This window comes from Hippocampus guttulatus, chromosome 19, assembly GCF_054856545.1.
Source record: "Hippocampus guttulatus isolate MCC_2025c chromosome 19, RoL_Hgut_1.0, whole genome shotgun sequence".
NCBI lineage: Eukaryota > Metazoa > Chordata > Actinopteri > Syngnathiformes > Syngnathidae > Hippocampus > Hippocampus guttulatus.
In genome coordinates, this window is record NC_141279.1 from 3,520,060 (window position 1) to 3,539,761 (window position 19,702).

Sequence of the window (19,702 nt, forward strand, 5' to 3'; positions counted from 1 at the left end):
CTGGGTTTTTTTTTTGTGCTGTACTGATGCGATATGAAAATGTGTGTGATGTCGTTTTAAAATGAGTTAACAAGATTGACATTCGGCTAAAAGCTTGTTGCTAGCCAGAAGCTGAGCTTCGCTGGGGTTGTTTGCAGAGAGGGTTTGTGGTTAATTGCCTTTGTATTGATCCCCATCATGTTTGTGATGGTCAATGTATTGTGGCAACTTGGCAAACTTTTGCTGGCCTTGAGTTTGACACGGGCTACACGGTAGATGTTGCAAAGAATCGGCTTTACTATTTTGGAGGTTAGAATTGTTTTGATCAGTGTAGTTGTCATCTGGATCCAGCAGTTGGTACTGTACCTGTACAGAGCATAGCAATCACCTAATATCCAGCCTGTTTCTGTACTGTTTACTGCTTTTCCTGTTGAGGACCACAGTGTGCTAAAGACAGTCAAGGTTATTATAATTAAGCCACCCCCCCCCCCCCAAAAAAAATAAAAATAAAGGAAAATGCATTCAAAAAAATCAAACACTAACAAACTACATCTTGCATTGCTAAAATTACTACTAAAAATGGCCTTTGTTTTCATCTTTGTCAATTAATATCATACATGAGCTTTCGGAGTCCATTTTATTTTGGTAATTCTGTATGTCCTTACAAAAGAAGGAAGGTCAAACAGTCATTTGAGGATTTTAGTTTAATTTACGTGATTACAAAGTGTACTCTGTGACCCCTTAAAAAATATACATCTCTCGCAAAGCTGCTCTAAAAAGTCATATTAACTGCATTAAAAAACTCAAAAAAGATTTAGGCCTTTTGTTCACACACAGTTGATGACATCACTGAAAATATGTTCATGTATTTTGCTTCATTTATCTTTCACCTGCATTTTTTTTAAGTATTGCATCACCTCTCTAGAATAGCAAAATCCATAATGAATCCAAATATTGCTTTTGCGATACTTGAAGACACACTTTACCTTTTCAAGTTATTGATTGCCATCTGTCTTGGGTTTTAAAAGGTCGAACTGCATCTTTGTTTACTCCTTCCTGCTCTCTTGTCTTCCTGTTGATTTCACTTCTTCAGATCGGCGTGGGTGTGATTTGCACGGTTGTTCCGCATAGTAGGTTTGAGTTGAATATCTGACAAGGCAAGGTCTGTCTCAAAACTTCTGCCTTTTGACCAAACTGAAAAACGTTCAGGTTTGATTCTGTCAGAGAAGGACTAATAGAACAACATACACCATTTTTGTGGTTGTAGTTTGCAAGGGTGTCGAACTTTTAATGCTGAAACATTACACAACACACACTCTCACGACTGCATTCACGTTTCTAACATCTGGCCCAGATGTGATCTGGAGTGTACTTAGTACCGTACCGTGTGGGCGGGGAAATAACGTGAGCTACGAATGTTTAGTTTTGCGACGTTCGAAGAGACCTAAGCACATTTCTGGAGTCATTTTGGAAAGGCGACTGAATCGACTCAATTTGACTTGACGTTATTAGTCTGTGAGCCAGTTTTGTTCACAAAATGTCATTTCCTTCCAGGTGCTGTTTGTATACACTCCGAAGCATCACCGTCCAATCAGACGTTATGAGCCCAACGCTGCAGGCATGTCATGTGAGCCGCGCGGATTACATCCTCTAATCTGCCCGTCATGAAAAACCAACCGTAAAAAAAAAAAAAAAAAAAAAAGAGACGATGGAGTAACAAATGGATGGATGGACGTTGAACATAAGAAGAGGCATCCCAAGACTCAACCAAAGCAACGAGTGTCAAGTAAGTATTATCACGCTGCAATGCGTGCTTGCTTTTTTTGTCTTGTGCATGTAAGAGTACCGCTGTCGTGGTTTAAGCGAAAGGATGTGGTTGCAGCTTGTTGTTGTTACACTTTTCCATGTGAATGCACTTCCAATGACACGATGCATTTTCCCTGTAAAATGCAAATAAAGGTAGGTAGACAAAACTATGGAGTAATGTAGGTTGTAAAGTGACTTCTGCAAAGTGACTGTTGTTACTTTTTCTTTTTTGTAAATACGTTTTAAAATATTAATTTAGAATCAAACTAAATGTACACTGCAATTTACTCCGTAGAGTGTACAAGACGATGAGGGAAAACCATGAGCAATTTATTCCGCGCGGTTTTGTAACATAAGGCAAGTGGGGCACATTTTATGTACAGGACAATTGAGAGCGCTTGACTTGAAATATTAAAAGCATGACAGAGAGAGGCACAAAATATTCAGAAATTGCAACAACAAAAAAAGTATCAAAACGTATAAAATTATTTGAAAGCTAGCATGCAAATTGAGATTAAAACAAGAGGAACAAGAGAATGCTGCAGGGTGCCACTCAAATTTCTTCCTCCAAAACTGTCACATGATTATAGCTTACTTAAAAACTTTTATTTTGACATCTGCATACATTTTGATGCTAACTTGCCTTTGAGTGGTTTAATTTCACCTTACTTTACAAATTCTTTAGTCTTCATCATAATCGTTATTCTTTTATGTCCAATTATGACAGTTTCACTTTCATTTTTCTGATAGGGCAGTCATCTAGCATAGCGTTGCAAGTTTAATCTTCACCTGAAGTGGGAATACTTTTAATGCATGCTTTGTTTTGCCAGCTGTCCCCGATTGGTGGCGCTGGGTAACATGGCCGAGCCAGGCATGAGGAAGAAGCCACCCTGGCCCGGACTGGACATCCCAGTCATCCAGCTGAGGTCTGATGACACGCCCACACAAAAGCAGGTAAATGCAAAAAGTTGGCAGCCGAGTGCTTTATTTTTATTTTATTTTTTATTTTTTTGACAGGGCTGTGGCCTGACAAAATAAAGCTCTTCTTTAAATGTCAAAAATACAGAGGTGTGGTGCCAAGTCACTCCACTTATGAGCTTTTAAATAAAAGCACTGTCATTCCGCTAATTTTTGTTTTGTTTTGCTCTGACACGCAGACTTGGTGGCAGTGAACTGAGTTCACTTCAAAATAAGCAACACTTGGTCGAAAAAAGCTGTTTGATCTCCACTCCCAGTTGAAGTTAACCGTCAAGTTAAACGTCAAAAACCAGATAGCTAAGCCTTTCTGTTCCCTAGCTTGATGCGAACACTATTATAATGTTGTGGTGCCATCACCCTTTCATCAATGTACTAAACACAAACGGTGCAGTATCATGCATAAAGAGAAAACCGTACTCTCAATCATATATTCTTTATCCTCCATGAAGAACAACTAATAGTAATGCAGAATTTGCAGTCTTGAAGCCAGATTTGAATGTAGACTTACTTTACTCCTCACGCCCCCCCACCAGGATGACTTGGCCAAGATGTACTATTGCCAAAAAGGACACCAGTTTGAGGTTGTACTTTTTATTTAATTTTTTAATGTACAATCAACAATGTACGTACTTACCCGGTCACCTGATGAGAACAGACATGTCGAGGGGCTTGTGGTTGCAGAGGGTTTAGGTCTGCTGTCAGGTCATCCATTTTTAAAATGCATAAAAATGTAAACTCTATCTTTAAACTTATCTCGAAGGACACCGTTGTCATTCTTTGGCAACAAAATGCCACAAGATGGCACCAAAATACTTTTAGCTTAATCGAGAATACTGTATGTGGGGAGACAAGATTACAAATGAGAGTTTCTAAAATGCTGTAGATCAAGATCGCAAATAGACTCCTTAGAGATAAGGTGAGAAGCTGGGTCATCCGGGAGGGGCTCAGATTCGAGCCGCTTCTCCTCCACATCGAGAGGAGCCAGATGAGGTGGCTCGGGCATTTGATTAGGATGCCTCCTGAATGCCTTCCTGGTGAGGTGTTCCGGGCACGTCCCACCGGCAGGAGGCCCCGGGGACAACCCAGGACACGCTGGAGAGACTGTCACCCAGCTGGCTTGGGAACGCCTCGGGAGAAGTGGCTGGGGAGAGGGAAGTCTGGGCTTCACTGCTAAAGCTGCTGCCCCCGCGACCCGACCCCAGATGAGGGGTAGAAAATAGATGGATGGATGGATGGCAAACAGAGGAGGGAAAACACAGAGGGTACTAACAATGAACAAACTACAGGTAGTAACTCTGGTAATTGTGTGTTGCAGCCACTAAAACGCCAGCGCAGTGTCAGCGTGCCAGGAGCAAACCCTCAGGTCTACCTGGCTGCCTTAGAAACATCCAAAAACTACCTCAGACCCCCTCTGGAGAGAGCACCCTGCTTCACGTCATCCAAGAGGTTCGATGCACACACATAAACAGAACCGAACAAGCTCCCTAGCTCTCCTTTCCCTTTGTTTTATTCACTCCTGTTCACTAATAAACTCTGCAATGTTTTTAACTCCCCATATATTTTTTTCTTGCTGCTATTACTCCGCTCTCTCACTCTGATTCTCATTCTACCCCCCCCCCCCCAACCCCCGCTCTTCTCTGGCAACGAAGCAGTGAGAAAAAAGTGCACTTTGAGCGAGTCAACACAATCCCCCCTAAAGGCCGACGGTGCCCCACGAGGGTGTCCGCTGTCCGAAGGCAGTCCTGCATCCCCAAAATATTGACTCGACGACGTTCGTCCATACCCAAACAGATAATCAGGTACAGAAATCATTTGATCTCAGAAACTAAACAACTCTAACATCTGTGAGTGAGCAGATTTGTTAACTTAATACAATTCCTAGATCATGTGGGCCCCTTCAAAGTTGCCCCTCTATTTGGTTTGAAAAGACGCTTCTCAGAAGGTGGTCTTCATGTCTTATCAGCCTTATACATTGGGCGTGTGGAAGAGGAAATAAAAGTATGAGGGGGCCATAAGGCGCCTAATACAAAATTTCCTCTCACACAAAACTGAAACACTTTTCATACACACTATTAAAATACTCAATACTGAAATGCTCAAACACGCACTTCCATTTTTTTTTTTTCCTCACACACCACTGAGATGCTCTGGAGCACACAATTAAATTGTTTTGAATTGTCAAAAACTTGAAACTCTTCACGTACATATTTTACAAAAAAAATAAAAAATTAAATAGAAAAGTTGCACATCTTTTGAAAATATTCAGAGAAAACATTTGTGATTGTTTTTAAGTGTATATTTAAAGTAATTTATTTCTGTACATTTTTTTCAGCATTTTAAAAATATTTTCAGGGGGAAAAGTCACAAATAGCCATCTAACCATTTTCTAGACAGCTTATCTTCATTAGGGTCATTTTGGGCGAGAAGCACGGGACTGGGCACTGGTAGTGAGCTAATAGCAGTGGACATATCAATTTTGAGTTCAAGTGAATTTAATGACTCAATCGGTGGCAACCCTGACATTGGACCCTGGTGATTGGGGATCAAATCCCGATAAGGGTGAATGAGAGCATGCGGTTGGTTCCCTCTGCCGTTTCCCCAGCCACTGTTATGGGTTGCATAAGGAAGGGCAACGAAAGAATGTGCTCGCCACTAAGCTAGCTGCCATGCTGTCAAATTCACCAAAAATATCAGGGAATTTTTTTTTGGGGAGTTAAGAGCGGATTTGTAAAAAAATCTAGAATTTATTTATTTTAAAATAAATCTGAAAGTCTCTAGCAAATTGTTTACATTGCGGATGTGTTTGCGATTGTGCATATGAGTGTATGCCCGAGTGTGTGCTTGTGTGTGTCATGTCCAGGCAAGACACTGTCCCCACCCTCCTCCTTTTCTCCTCCCTGCAAGTGTGTGTCATTCCGCTCTCTCTCTCTCTCGCTCTTTCTCTCTGTCTCTCTCTCTCCTTTTAATATTGCCGTGTTCTGGTATGTTGGCATCAAAACTCATGTTCTCACACTCACGCACACACGCGCGCTATAAGACACTGAGACCTCATTCACAAGTGGGGGCGCCAAAGAGTGGAGGCCCATTGACTTTGACGAGGAACAGACACGCCGGTCTTGTTTTCCCAGGAAGTTTGATTCTTTTTGGGTGAAGAGTTGGAGGCGTGCCAGCAGCTGACACTTTGACACACTCTTTCTTGCACATTGAGACAGAAAGCTCCGTGCTCGTGCGCTGCTGACACGAGGGTCAGAGCATTTAGGATCATTGTGGACCGAAAGAGTGCGTCCAGCTGCTTGACATCTGGAACTTCTTCATCTCATTGTTGAGGCCAGTTTTTTAATTTTATTTTTTTATTTTTTTGGGGGGGGGAGGGGGGGTTGGGGTCAAACTTTTCATTGAATGAGGATGACCGTGGATGTCGAACAGAGTCTGGACATGTGGTGATTATCCCCCCGCAACCCCTGGAAGGAAGGTAGCGCTGATCCGGATATCAGGAACCCCCCCCCCTGTAGATTAGATCAGTTTGGATTCATTGGATCTGGCTTGAAGTCGTTTTTCGGGCAGTGTGTTAGCCATGTTGGTAATGGAGGTGACATAGCTCCATATTCACTGCCCCGCTCAGGTATGAGCCGTAGTCAGGACCCTTACTGGGGCTCTGTCAACAGGTGAGTCACTTTTGGGAAGCCATTTGACGGCAATGGGGCTCGGTTTCCAAAAAAAGTGACGACGCGAGTGCGAATGGTTGTCGGTCTCCAGCATGAGCCGTGATTGGTGACCAATCGTGGGTGATGTCTTCCTTTCGGTCAAAATGAGCCGGGAAAGACTCAGAAAATGTTACCCTTCTTTAAAGCCATATTTTTTAAAGATATTTCAACACAGTATTTCGAATAAATTATATCACTTCAGTGTATTTTGTGCTCTGCATTTGCAAATTATGGACGCACTTTTTTTTTTTAAATAATGAAGCCTCATGTTAATATTACTCAAGTTATTGCTAATACAGTACGTCTGCTTGTATGAGCTACAACATTTGCACAGAATGTAAGCTAACTGCGTGACTAAAAAGTTAAGGGCTTTTATTTTTATTTATTTATTTTTAAGAATAGTAGCGAACTACTTTGGATATGCAAAATCGAAAGTCTTTGTACACGCTTACCCGTGCACTTGTTCTGTGTGCACCGAGCCCTGTTCAACCTTTCGGGCCACTGTTCTGTTTTTTGTTTTTTGTTTTTTTTTCTATATCTGAGTCATACATTTCACTCTTCAGAGTTGGCATGTTTCATCATGCCATGTCATGCTTGTGGCTCCCCACAGCAACGTTCAGCAATCAAATGAAAGTGAACACCAATAGTTTTAAGACTGAGTCATCGGATGTCCTTATATTTTAAACTGCCCTTTGCGCGTGTGTGTGTGTGTGTGTGTGTGTATACATTCTTGTTCTGTTGCTGGTGCCAGCCCCAGTCAGAGGACATGAAAACGTGCGTCGTCCATTTTGGATAACTTGTGAGTGAATGTAACGTGTACTTGTTGATGCTTGTGTGCATACCTGCTCATCTGAACACCCACAAGCAAATTTAATCCATTCTAAAAACGCCATTCATTCATAAAGGAGTGCGTTTTGGTTTTTGGAATTAATATGGCGCATGATGGTATTCTGGATTTTCGGGGAATTACGATGTGGATAAACTTTGTCAGAACAACAAGCGCCGCGCTTTGTTTTGAAAAGGCTCCTCCATCTGGCATCCTTCATGGCTGCGTGTTTATGACTGAGTGTACTTCTCTCTAAACATTTCACCGCCATGGCCTCACAGTTAAGAGATACACAGAGGGATACAGTATATTGCAATCTTTTTTTTTTTTTTTTCGTGATTAAAATCGCTTCACTAAGTCTGGCTGTAATCGATCGTCCAAAAACGGAAGCAATATTTCTGTAGGTGTCAAATGTCATGAAAAGCTGACATGGACAAGTTATCTGAGGCTAATGCTGTTAGCTCACATTAAACTGTACATTCTCCCCAAATCAATCCAGTTTACCCGTGCGCCTCGGTGGAAATCAAGTTTCTTTGAACTGACGTCTCCTTTTTCCAGAGGTACGGCAGACTGGTTTGGTGTAAGCAAAGACGGCGAGAGCAGCCAGCGATGGAGGAGGAAGAGCCTGCAGCATTGCAGTCATCTCTACGGGGGGCTAAAGGCTCAAGTGATGAGGGGCATGGAGCTGACTAGCCAAGACAACCTCTCCCTGGCCAGCACTGAGACCCCTCCACCCCTTTATCTCACGCCCCACCACCCTAGTCACCATCACTATGGCATGCAGAGGGTAGGCCACGGTCCGAGACTTTTTTTAATTTTTTTTTTATTACTGCTTCAGTTGATGGGTGTTGCAGGCACTTGAGTAGGAAGCACAACAACTATCGCCTTAGTTGTGTTATTTCAACTGCTTTTTTCGAAATCTGCAATTTCCGTCATGTCATAATTATCTAAAAACACAGAAAAGCACAGAGTTTTACGAATGCGTAAACTTACGGGTTTTTAGTAGCGAGGCATAGCTCAGTCCATGTTTTGCTTTCGGTTGCGAAAAATAAATTGACTTACAAGTGAGGTTTTTTTTTTCCTGACCACGGGTCTTTAGAAAGTGAGTCATGAGAAGAATTATTCTGACTGTGTCTATTTGAAATGTCAAAACAAAGCCAAGGTTTTGCTTCAAATACTTTATAGCCACAAAAAAAAAAAAAGATACTGGAATAAAAATGGTGAAGTAACACTTATAGCGCACAATATTCGCAGGCTCTACAAAAAAAAAAGACTTGTTACATTGCATTATATCAGCATTTTTGTGACATTGTTCTTCATGACTAACTCCATGTGTACCTTTTCGTATTCATTTTAAAGTTCTTATGTTTGCTTTTAATTGTCTTGGCACCTCAGTACCGATTTGCTGATGCCATACTCCCCCACCTCGCTCCCTGAGGTCGGCGGATCTCGCGCTTCTCGTGGTTCCAAAAACTAAAAGGAAGCCGAAAAGAGGCCTTTTCAGTGGTTGTGCCAACATTATGGCACAAGAGTTGATCACAAAGTAACATTGTAATCAATATAACCTTACCTGAGTGTTGACTTGCGATATCCAAGTAAATCTGTCTTGTGTGCGCGCAGATTGTGGACCCCCTGGCTCGTGGTCGCGCCTTCCGTACGGTGGAAGAGGTAGATGGCTTCGGCGCGCCGCCGACTCACACCAACGCCTGCACGGCTTCGCTATGCTCCTTTTCCAGCTCCCGCTCGGCCCTCAGCATGTTGCCACGGCGACGCAAACGGGAGTCGGTTGCCGTCATGAGCCTCAAAGCTGCCTCGGCGTTGATGAAGGTGATTTGCAAAACACACTTCCGTCAAGAGATACTCTGTCCTAACACACTGCATTTTATAAACTAGCATTTTTGTTTTCAAGGTTAACTTACTTAAAAAAAGCTTTTTTTCACCATCTCAACACAGGCGCAGACTCAAACGTGCACACACACATTGAACAAAATACTATCTGTGCGTACAGGGCCGTGCATTAGGTGAAAGCGGCGCAGGACGGTACCGCAAGCGGAGTTTCCTGCCCTCCAGTTTCTTTGAAGATGACACCCTGGACTTCCCTGATTATTTGGACACGTCTTTCTTCACTGGGGTGAGCAGTGTCCCAACCACAGACAAAAAAATGCGTCCTCATTAGGAAAACTGTCAGAAAGTGAGACTTGTGTTGTGTACTTCAGGAGGGTCTACCGGATGAGCTCTCCACCTATGCGGATGAAGTTTTCGAGACGGCATCGGAGGCCGCGCACCGTCAATCGGATGAGGTCGAGCTCACCGGAAGTGCGCTGGATAGGAACGAACTGGAGAGGAGTCACCTGATGCTGTGAGTTTATTGTAAATTGTATTTTAGATTAGGGCAAAGTGAAATAAGTGAGAGTTCATGGTTACATTGTCAGCTGGGAACTCTGCGTGAAATAAGAAATAGAGAAAATAGAATGTCGATGAATGGATGCCTCTCTTATTTGCAGGCCATTAGAGCGAGGATGGCGCAAAACAAAAGACGGATCACTCGTCCAACCCAAGGCGCGCGTAAATCAAGAAGTGGTGAGTCGGCAGCGTGGGCAAAGGATCGCCTTGCCCGTCAAAAAGTTGTTCACCCGAGAGAAGAAGAGGCCTTACGGGCTCGGCATGGTCGGCCGTCTCACCAACCGAACGTACCGAAAGCGCATCGACAGCTTTGTCAAGAGACAGATTGAAGACATGGACGATCACAGGTAGGACATTTTTGTTTTCTGGAGGCTTAGGGCAGTACTCAAACTGTGTATTTGAAGTAGAAATATGGACCGTATTTTTACAACCATACGGCGCACCGTATTGAAAGGCGTAGGGTCGGTCACGGGTGATGTTTCTGTGTTACTGGCATTACTGGACGCAGGCATGTTAAAAGCTAGCTTAAAAGATATGATAGCATGCGCGCTAGCGTATGTTTTTAAAAAGACAGCGGGAGTAAAACTGAGTGTGGTTGTACTAAAAGTATGATTGATGTACTCAAGTTATTTAAATAAACATTTTTTTGGATCAGTCGTCATCCTCAGCTAGGCAATGTCACAATCAAAAATGTCAGGTTCACGTCATTGTCAGAGTCGGCCATTTTGACAAGAGGTTAAGTTACATACATGTATGTTTTCAAATGTAGGTCGTAAAAGTAAAAAGTTGTCAGAAAACAGGAAAATCTCTTTACCTACTAGTATTTGTTCTTCACCTCCCACCATTGGTGTGTTTGGCTGATCTTCTGCTGTTGTCATCACTAGGCCTTTCTTCAGCTACTGGATCACATTCGTCCATCTACTCGTCACCATCTTGGCTGTCAGCATCCACGGCATCGCTCCTGTGGGCTTTTCCCAACATGAAACTGTGGATTCTGTAAGTAACGCGTTGGTGCGTTCATTGTCCCCAGTATTTCATTGAGGATAAAAGAAGAAATGCCACTTTTTCAAAACACTTTTTTTTCCTTTTTTTTTTTTTTAGGTGTTAAGGAACAAAGGTGTGTACGAAAATGTGAAATTTGTGCAACAACAAAATTTCTGGATTGGTCCAAGCTCAGTGAGTCCTTGCAGTATTTTCAAACTATTACCAATTTAAATTTTTTATTTTATTTATTTATTTTAATGGCTCAGTAAAAGCCGGAAGGTTGAATGTTGAAAGACAAAGATGCAAAACCATAGCTTGGTTAAAACTAACTCCAGTTCGGTGAAATAGCTAACCGAGCGCTGTCAATGCAGAAATGTCATACTTGTGGTGGAAAAAAAGTAGAAGTGGTAGTAGAAAGTAATCGTAGCAGTTGTGGTTTGCTGATTCCTTTATATATATTTGCATGGACAAGGTTTTATTTCTTTTAATGATGCATAGACATTAATATGAAAATTAAAATTATTTTTTTGGATCTCAGAAATTATGGAGCAGCAACAAAGAACAAAGGATTATTAAGAATATTACATTTAAAAAAGGTGTACAATTTACAACAGCAGGCATTCAAATTGGTGAAATTGATTTTTATTTATTTTTTCCCTGCAAGGAGAAGCTGATCCATCTGGGAGCCAAATTTTCCCCTTGCATGCGTCAAGATCGAGAGATTCACAAACTAGTGCAGGAGAAGAGGGACAAAGAGAGAGAGTCGGGCTGCTGCGTGAGGAACGATCGCTCGGGATGTTTGCAGACTTTGCAAGAGGAATGCTCGGTCAGTTTAGAAATATCTGACTGAAAAAGTTTGTCAACATATTGATCTGTATTGACTGCTACTTCATATTGTTTCTTCGCTTCTAGACCACCTTGGCATTGTGGGTCAAGTGGCCTCAGCACCCCAGCGCTCCTTCTTTGAACGGTAAATTACGTCAATATGGTGCTGTTTGCCATCAGGATCCCAGGTAAAATCAAATTGGTGTGTATGTAATTTGATACCGCGTCATGTTTTAGCCTGGGAACAAGTCGCTGAAATGTTTCACCGCCCCCACCCTGGGTTATTTGCAGAATTTGTCAGGAGCCTGCCTCTATTTCGCCTCATGAGTGGCCTGAAGACATCACCAAGTGGCCGGTGAGCAGAACATGTTAAAAAAAAAATGAATATGCAGAATCATTTACAAAAAAAGTATTCCACCCATCCATTGTCTCCTGTTCAACGGCCAAATCCAGCCAATATAGCCATTTTTGATTTTTGATTTTGAATACTATTGCAAGCCACTGTAACATTATCCAGTTTTTTCACATTAACACTGCACTTGAATAAAAGATCAATAAGAATAATTTACACACTAGGATGACATAAAAATTGTACCTAAACAGACCAACAGCTCTGAAAGATTAAATGCAAATGTATTGTCCTGATGATGTTAAACTCTTCACTCCCAAAGACGTTTTTAAACGTCTTTTCAGACTTGTAGAATTGGATGGTACTGAATGAGTTAAGTGAAACCGAACGGTGGGGACTTATATTTTGCATACCACTCGAAGTAGCCCACGTTCCCTGACTACAATATACTTGTAATCTACTTTTGTGTGTGTGTGACCTGCAGATTTGCACGCGGTACAGTTTTGTGAACCACACCAATCTTCCCCACATAGATTGTGCCATCACAGGCCGACCCTGCTGCATCGGAACCAAAGGACGGTAAGGATCCAATGTCACCGAACTTTACAATTCCAGCTTGGACAAAGCTTTTTAATCTGTATTTAGGTAGGAAAAAAATAATTGTCTGCATTATTTTTGCTTTGTTTGTTGTCTTATGTGCTGTCGTAAAAAATGGTTCCGACTTCATGAGGTCATTTTGACAGCATGCCATGTGTGGCTCGCTATCAATGTGAAGTGCATAAGATGCAGCCGTAGTAAATATATTAGTCCTTTGTACATTTTAAAAAAATATATTGACATTTTATGCCCTGTGGTTGGCTAGCGACCACGCAAAGTCAGCCGGGCCAGGCTCCAGCACGATCGCGACCCAAGTGAGAATTAGTGATGTCGGATGGCAGGATGGATGGATATATTTCCATCTTTAGAAATATTTCGTTTTGTAAACTTGCATTTACACGTCTTGTGTTATTTTTGTACTGTATACAACATCAATATTCCAAATGAAATATCCTGACTAAATCACGACTATTTACATACTCTTTAATATGTGCTGTATTATGTTTTGTAGATGTGAAATCACTTCCAGAGAGTACTGTGACTTCATGCACGGCTACTTCCATGAAGAAGCCACTCTCTGTTCACAGGTAGACGACCACGCATGCATACGCTAATATTTCTGCCAGCAGCCGGTATGTTTTTTCGAATTGCGTCTTAAAGCGGCAACGTTATTTAATATGAACCTAAAATTACTCTTTGGATGCTTGCGCTGGCTTCCTACAGTAGTGTAGTTGTGACCTTTGTTTCCATGGTAACATGAGCTCAGACAGTTTTAATTGATTATTTTATTTATATATGTATATACTGTATATATGTATTGCAACAGATGGGTTTCGGTAATACAGCGATCCCTCGCCGCTTCGCAGTTCACGCATCGCAGTTTCAGTGCATCACGGATTTTTCAAAAGTACAGTATAGTATAAATAATAGCGAACATGCCGCAAAAGGTCCAGGAAAGTCAGCGAGTGACATAGATATACAGTAATATACAGTACTACATGTATATTTTATGTTTACTGTAATTTGTTATTTATACACTAACCTAACTGATACATCTTATACATGTACATAGCATTAAGTAATAATTACAATAAACATTTACTTCTACATGCATTGCCTATATACCATTAAATTTATCCTCATAAATATTATATATACTCATACACATGTCATGTACATATACCTGTCCGGGGGTGCCTGGTTTACCTACTTCGTGGATTTTCCTCTTTCACGGGGGTCTCGGTCTCCATTAACCGCGATAAGTGCGGGATCACGGTATATGTTCATTAAAAAAAATGACCACTGGGTGTCGGTGTTTTTTTTTTTTTTTTTTAACCCGTATGTCAGTGTTTAGGCATATTTTAGAAAGCCATTTGAGCCTTTATTGGATATCCTCGAGCTCAATCTTAGGTTTCATGTGACGAGCACCCTCTTGGTCATCACTAATTGGACACATTTTTAATTAATGGCGCACAACGTAGTTGGACGATTGCATGTTACTTGTGCATTAGTTTACAACTGCATTATATACGAGTAGAAGGTAGTCGTTGTCAAGAAATACGTTACTAGGAAGATGTTTGCCGAGTTGTGTCATCGCAAATGGACCTTAAGCTTATATGGCTTTCCATATACTGTATGTACAATACAGTATGACGTGGTTATTGCATGTCAGTCATTCTTTCTCCACTAGGTGGCGTGCATGGATGACGTGTGTGGCCTCCTGCCTTTCCTCAACCCTGAGGTCCCAGACCAGTTTTCCCGACTGTGGCTGTCCCTCTTCCTTCACGCTGGGTGACCTGACCTCTCTATTAGTTCATCTTTAAACAAGCGTCACTCTTTAAAATAGCGTGTGTGAGACCATTTCGGTCGTATCTGCAGGAGCTGATCCTGAGTTGTTTTCCCTAACAGCCCCTCATAGAGCACTCTGCTGGGTTAATTAATGCTGGGATGAGGATTTGACCCAGAACATTGGGAAGCATCTACTTCTATTGATTTGCGTTTCTCATATTGATGCGTTCAAGCTGCTAAGAATTGGGATCGGTACGGTTAAAAATATTGCTAATTTAATTGAAAACATTTTCTAAAAAGGAGCAACCAGGGACCCAGTCGGGGGGTGGGAGGGGGTCGCCACGAGTGACTCACATATGTTTGCCACAGTGCTGATTTTGAATGCCCTTCACTCAAGCATTTTGAAAAGTGTGCTTCAATTGCAGATACGGTTGCCAGAAAAAGTATGTGAACCCTTTGGAGTGATCTGGATTACTTCATAGATTGGTCATAAAATGTCTTCTAATCTTCATCTAAGTCACAACAATAGACAAAACAGTCTGCTTGAACTAATACCACACAAATAACATCTTGGAGGTCTTCCAGTCAGGTTTCAAGACGATGCATAGCACGGAGTCAGCCCTGTTACGCGTTTCTAATGACATCCTCCTGGCAAATGACTCTGGAGACCACGTGTGTCTAGTTTTATTGGACTTAACTGCAGCATTTGATACAGTGGATCACAGTATTCTGCTGTCTCGTTTGCAGCACTTGGTGGGCATTGGCGGCAGTGCTCTTGAGTGGTTTAGGTCCTATTTAGCTGACAGAACCTTCTGTGTCAGCCTTGGCTGCTCTGAGTCACGCACTGCCCCCCTGTCATGTGGTGTTCCACAGGGCTCAATTCTGGGGCCTCTGCTGTTCTCGCTGTATCTGCTCCCATTGGGTTCCATCTTAAGGAAACATGGTATTCCCTTCCACTGCTATGCAGATGACTGCCAGATCTATGTCCCACTGAGCAAGAAAGACGCCTTCTCATTAAGGCCACTCCTATCCTGTCTGGAAGAAATCAAAACCTGGATGGCACAAAATTTCTTGAGATTCAATGAAAAGAAGACAGAGGTGATATTGTTTGGTCCCAGTGGCCCTTGTACATTCCATCCTGTAGACTTGGGCCCCCTGTCTCCTTATCTTAAGTCAACAGTCTCAAACTTGGGCCTTAAACTGGACAGTGATTTCAAACTCGATCGGCAAATTGGTGCCGTTGTTAAATCCAGCTTCTTTCACCTTAGACAGCTGGCCAAAATAAAACCTCTCCTCTCACATGAACACTTTGAGATGGTAATTCATGCCTTTGTCACATCCCGGCTCGATTACTGCAATGCCCTTTACTTTGGAGTCAGCCAGTCCTCCATTAAGCGCCTTCAGCTGGTCCAGAATGCCGCCGCTCGCCTCTTGACTGGTACTCGTAAGAGGGAGCACATAACTCCTACTCTGGCATCCCTTCACTGGCTCCCCATTCATTTTAGAGTTATTTTCAAGATCCTCTTATTTGTTTTCAAATCTCTGAATGATCTCGCGCCACCTTACCTCTCTGAGCTCATCCGCCCCTACACACCTGCCCGGCGCCTCAGGTCTGTGGACCAGACTTTATTAGAAGTACCAAGAACTAAACTGAGGCTCAGAGGGGATCGAGCCTTTTCTGTTGCTGGTCCCTCTCTCTGGAATGACCTCCCACTAAACATTCGGCAAGCCTCCTCGCTGCCCATCTTCAAAACCCTCCTCAAAACTCACTTGTATTCTTTGGCATTCGACTCAGCATGACTTAGATTTGTTCTTGGTTTTACTGTTTGGTGCTTTCTACCGCCTTTATTACCGATTTGTCTTACTGTTTATTGTGCATGTTAAATTGCTCCATGTACAGCACTTTGTATGCAGCGATGGCTGTTTGAAAGTGCTCTATAAATACTGTTGACTTGACTTGACTTGACAAATATGTTCTCCTGTTGTTTTGTGTTATTTTTGGCAGCCATTTTAGCTTATTAGTTTGCATCACATTTTAGTTATAACTAAATATCCTAACTTCAACGCCGCTATTTCTGAATCGTTTTTGCCATCTGTCTGCAGGATTCTTCACTGCCTGGTGTCAGCGTTGTTCCAAATGACAGTTCTTCGAGATCTGGAAAAGCTAGCTGGCTGGCTGCGGATCTCCATCATCTACACGCTTAGTGGCATCACAGGCAACCTGGCGTCGGCTATTTTTCTGCCTTACAGAGCGGAGGTACAGAACATATGTGATCGAACCCCAAAATGTGGTACAATCGGCATTAGTGATGTATACCAGCTGTCATTGGGCAGTGGGCAGGGGACACCCTGAACCGGTTGCCAGCCAATCGCAGGGCACACGTTGACAAACAAACATTCGGGCTCGCAGTCACACTTGGGGACAATTTAAAGTGTTCCATTAACTTGCCAGGCATGTTTTTGGAATGTGGGAGGAAACCGGAATACCCGGAGAAAACCCACGCGGGCGCAGGGGGGCCGGCGCCGGAATCGAATCATGCACCTATGCACTGTGAGGTGGACGTGCAAACTCGTGCCGACTAAAATGTGCAACATTTAAAATACAAAATAATGTCAAACATTAGAATGAAATGTGTAGCTATGTACCTAACATCTTATTTAAACAAAATTCAGTTCAGTTGTATTTAACTTAAATACCGTAAATGTGCTTTCTAGTACACCAAAAAGTACACTACACATCTACTTAAAAAATGTATCTGGGTCCAGGTGATTTTATTCTGTGTTGGCCACCTGACGAAATAAAACGGAATAAGTTCAACGCACCATTTTTTTTCAGCATAATATAATCGCTTAATAATATATCGCTTTCGTTTAGGTCGGTCCTGCGGGCAGCCAGTTTGGCATCCTGGCGTGTCTCTTTGTGGAGCTCTTTCAGAGCTGGCAGATCCTTGAGCGACCATGGCGGGCGTTTGGAAAGCTCTTTGCCATCTCCGTATTCTTCTTCTCCTTCGGTTTGCTGCCTTGGATCGATAATTTTGCCCACGTCTGCGGTTTTGTTTCGGGATTCTTCTTATCCTTTGCCTTCTTGCCATACATCAGGTCAGTGTGGCTTTTGCATTGATAGACAAACTTTCTGATAAAAATAAATACATCAATAAATGTATATTGCATTTCTCTGCTGTTTCAGTTTTGGGCGCTCAGACATGTACCGCAAGAGGATCCAGATCTGTGTATTCCTGCTGGTTTTCGTAGCTCTGCTCTCCTCCCTGGCCGTCCTCTTCTACGTTTACCCCGTGAAGTGCGACTGGTGCGAGTACCTCACTTGCATTCCCATCACGGACAAGTTCTGTGAGAAGTATGACCTGAACGCAAACCTCCTTTGACTCACGTCGGCTGCTTTGGATGCACCGCGGGTTCGTGGGGCCACGGGTTGTGCCGCGGCGTTTGAAATGAAGAGATTCAAGTGCAAAATTTTTGCGAGACATTTTTGTAAGGTGCCGTCTCGCATGAAAAAACAAAATTCAACCCAAAGGCTTTGAAGCACTTTGTTAAAATGATATAAATTAACGTAACTGTTTTGACCGATGACTCAAATATTTTTTTATTTTATTTGTACTCGGTGCTTGCTTGTCATGCGCTGTTTGAATCATGATGATCCAAAAAAAGCACGCAATTGCACAAGTATTGAAGACATATATGAACATTGTAAATGATGACATTTTGCACAGATTTTTCAATAAAAAAAAAGTATATTTCAGTATACAAGAGAACCCTGTAAAATATTCTTCCGCAAAAGTAGTGAAACAAACATACCATCACCTCTCCAATGTGAAAGTGATTCAACAGCATCCCGTAGTGGCGAAATTTAGTATTACGACCTGCCCCCCTGACCTGAAGGTTTTTCTTTTTTCTCCCCCACCCAGAGGACGTAAATCCAGTTCCAGAAAGAAAAAAAAACCTCTTCCACAGGTTGGCTTAAGCCACAGGTGCCTCTACTGATTCCAGTTTCCTGGGTGATTGTACCAGTTGCGTAAAAGCCACCCACCTGTGGCTCAAGCCAAACTGTGGCGTTTTTGTTTTTTTTCTTTTTTAACTTTCTGGACCTGCATTTGCTCCTGTGGATTTTTACCAATTTGTCTCATTACGGGTTGTCTTCTGTATTTCTAAACACTTAAAATGCCTTATTCTTAGTGCACAATTTTGCCTCACTGGGAATATGTATTGCACTTGTCCTCATAGAATGCCAAAGTTGTCCTACTAGTAGACAGAATTAGTTGGGCTTTCATTTTTATGAGTACTCGGACTTCCTTCAGCATTCCGAAAACGCGTACGAAGACTCACAATCAGGGATGGACAATTTAAATAACAGAAGAGGCAGAATTATTCATCAGTGCTAATGGGGGAGAGGAGGAGGGGCAGATTGGACCACGCCCTTCCTAACCAGATGTTTGACAAAAAAGTCAATTTTAAAGATGAACAAAATACATGTAAAATAGGTACTCGATATGTTTTTTATATTTATATATTTTTTTCGGCGCAAGCAACAAAATAACCACAAAGGGTGATTTTTTTTCTTTGCCCCATTGCAAAGGGCTCTCTTGCATAAAAATGACCCTTCAAGAACTCATTTTGTGCATCCCCCCCCCCACAAAAAAATAAATTACCTCAAAATTTGATCCTGCATATCATTCCATATCTGCAAAAATTAGTCAGCTTACTGGCGTTGTCGTATTAGGCCTGGTGCCAGTGCAACTGCGCCATATCTGACATCTTGTGGTGAAGGGTGATATTACACTTAATATTCGCAGGCACTGGGCCGGATGATCAATGGCGAAAATTTCTGAATAAAATAATTGATTCTTCTCATGCGCTTTGAGATCTGGGAGCCGACAGTCCCAGTCAGCTAGGATGTAGGCCGCAACTCACCGAAGACACTCATGAGAGATCAAGCTCATGAAAATGAAGAGGTGGAAGGGTTTTTGTCACACAAAAAATATATGTGCGATATTGAAACGGCAAGTGTTTTTAATTCTATCAAAAAGGAAGAGAGTACAGGGCGTGCGTGTATTTTATTGACACTCTTCCCAATAGCTTGAGCTGACACGACATTCTCGCTATCATTTTCCATCGTTCATGCAACCTCAAAGGAGCCTTGAGGTGAAGTATATGAAAGTATAATCATCTATTCACTTGAACATTAAAGGTCAAATATGAAGGTCAAAGGCTCAATGAGCATAGCTCAGCAAATATTGGCACCCGAAAGCCCTGACTCACGGCATGAACGCCGTGTGAAAATTTGATAAAGTCAATGGCGTACGAATGTGCACTCATTAACGTCAGGTCATGAGAGCCTGGAGCAGTATCAGAGGCCGGCTGTGCGTCTCACACCCATTGGTTGCCCCCCCACTGTGCAGCTTCTGCAGATAACTCCAAAAAATGTTATCTTCAAAAACCTGCTCTGCA

The 19,702-nt window shown here is 42.3% G+C and overlaps 1 protein-coding gene across 4 annotated transcripts; it reads left to right on the top strand.

The window, feature by feature from the left end:
- Nucleotides 1–1,450: 1,450 nt before the first annotated feature.
- On the top strand, nt 1,451–18,860 carry rhbdf1b (rhomboid 5 homolog 1b (Drosophila)). 4 transcript variants are annotated; one of them, XM_086139129.1, is made up of 20 exons: nt 1,451–1,765; nt 2,616–2,739; nt 4,079–4,209; nt 4,413–4,562; nt 7,852–8,080; nt 8,914–9,120; nt 9,302–9,424; nt 9,510–9,652; nt 9,798–10,043; nt 10,581–10,692; nt 10,798–10,872; nt 11,345–11,506; nt 11,593–11,693; nt 11,797–11,860; nt 12,339–12,433; nt 12,963–13,038; nt 14,142–14,242; nt 16,343–16,496; nt 17,115–17,338; nt 17,427–18,859. In XM_086139129.1, exons 2-20 carry the CDS (start codon nt 2,644–2,646, stop codon nt 17,620–17,622), a joined length of 2,685 nt encoding a protein of 894 aa, XP_085995255.1. In that variant the 5' UTR covers nt 1,451–1,765; nt 2,616–2,643; the 3' UTR covers nt 17,623–18,859. The 4 variants fall into 4 exon arrangements, with proteins under 4 accessions (XP_085995255.1, XP_085995257.1, XP_085995256.1 ...); XM_086139130.1 differs by lacking the exon at nt 1,451–1,765 and adding an exon at nt 1,842–1,938 and having other exon boundaries at nt 17,427–18,860; XM_086139131.1 differs by lacking the exon at nt 4,413–4,562.
- Nucleotides 18,861–19,702: the final 842 nt, after the last annotated feature.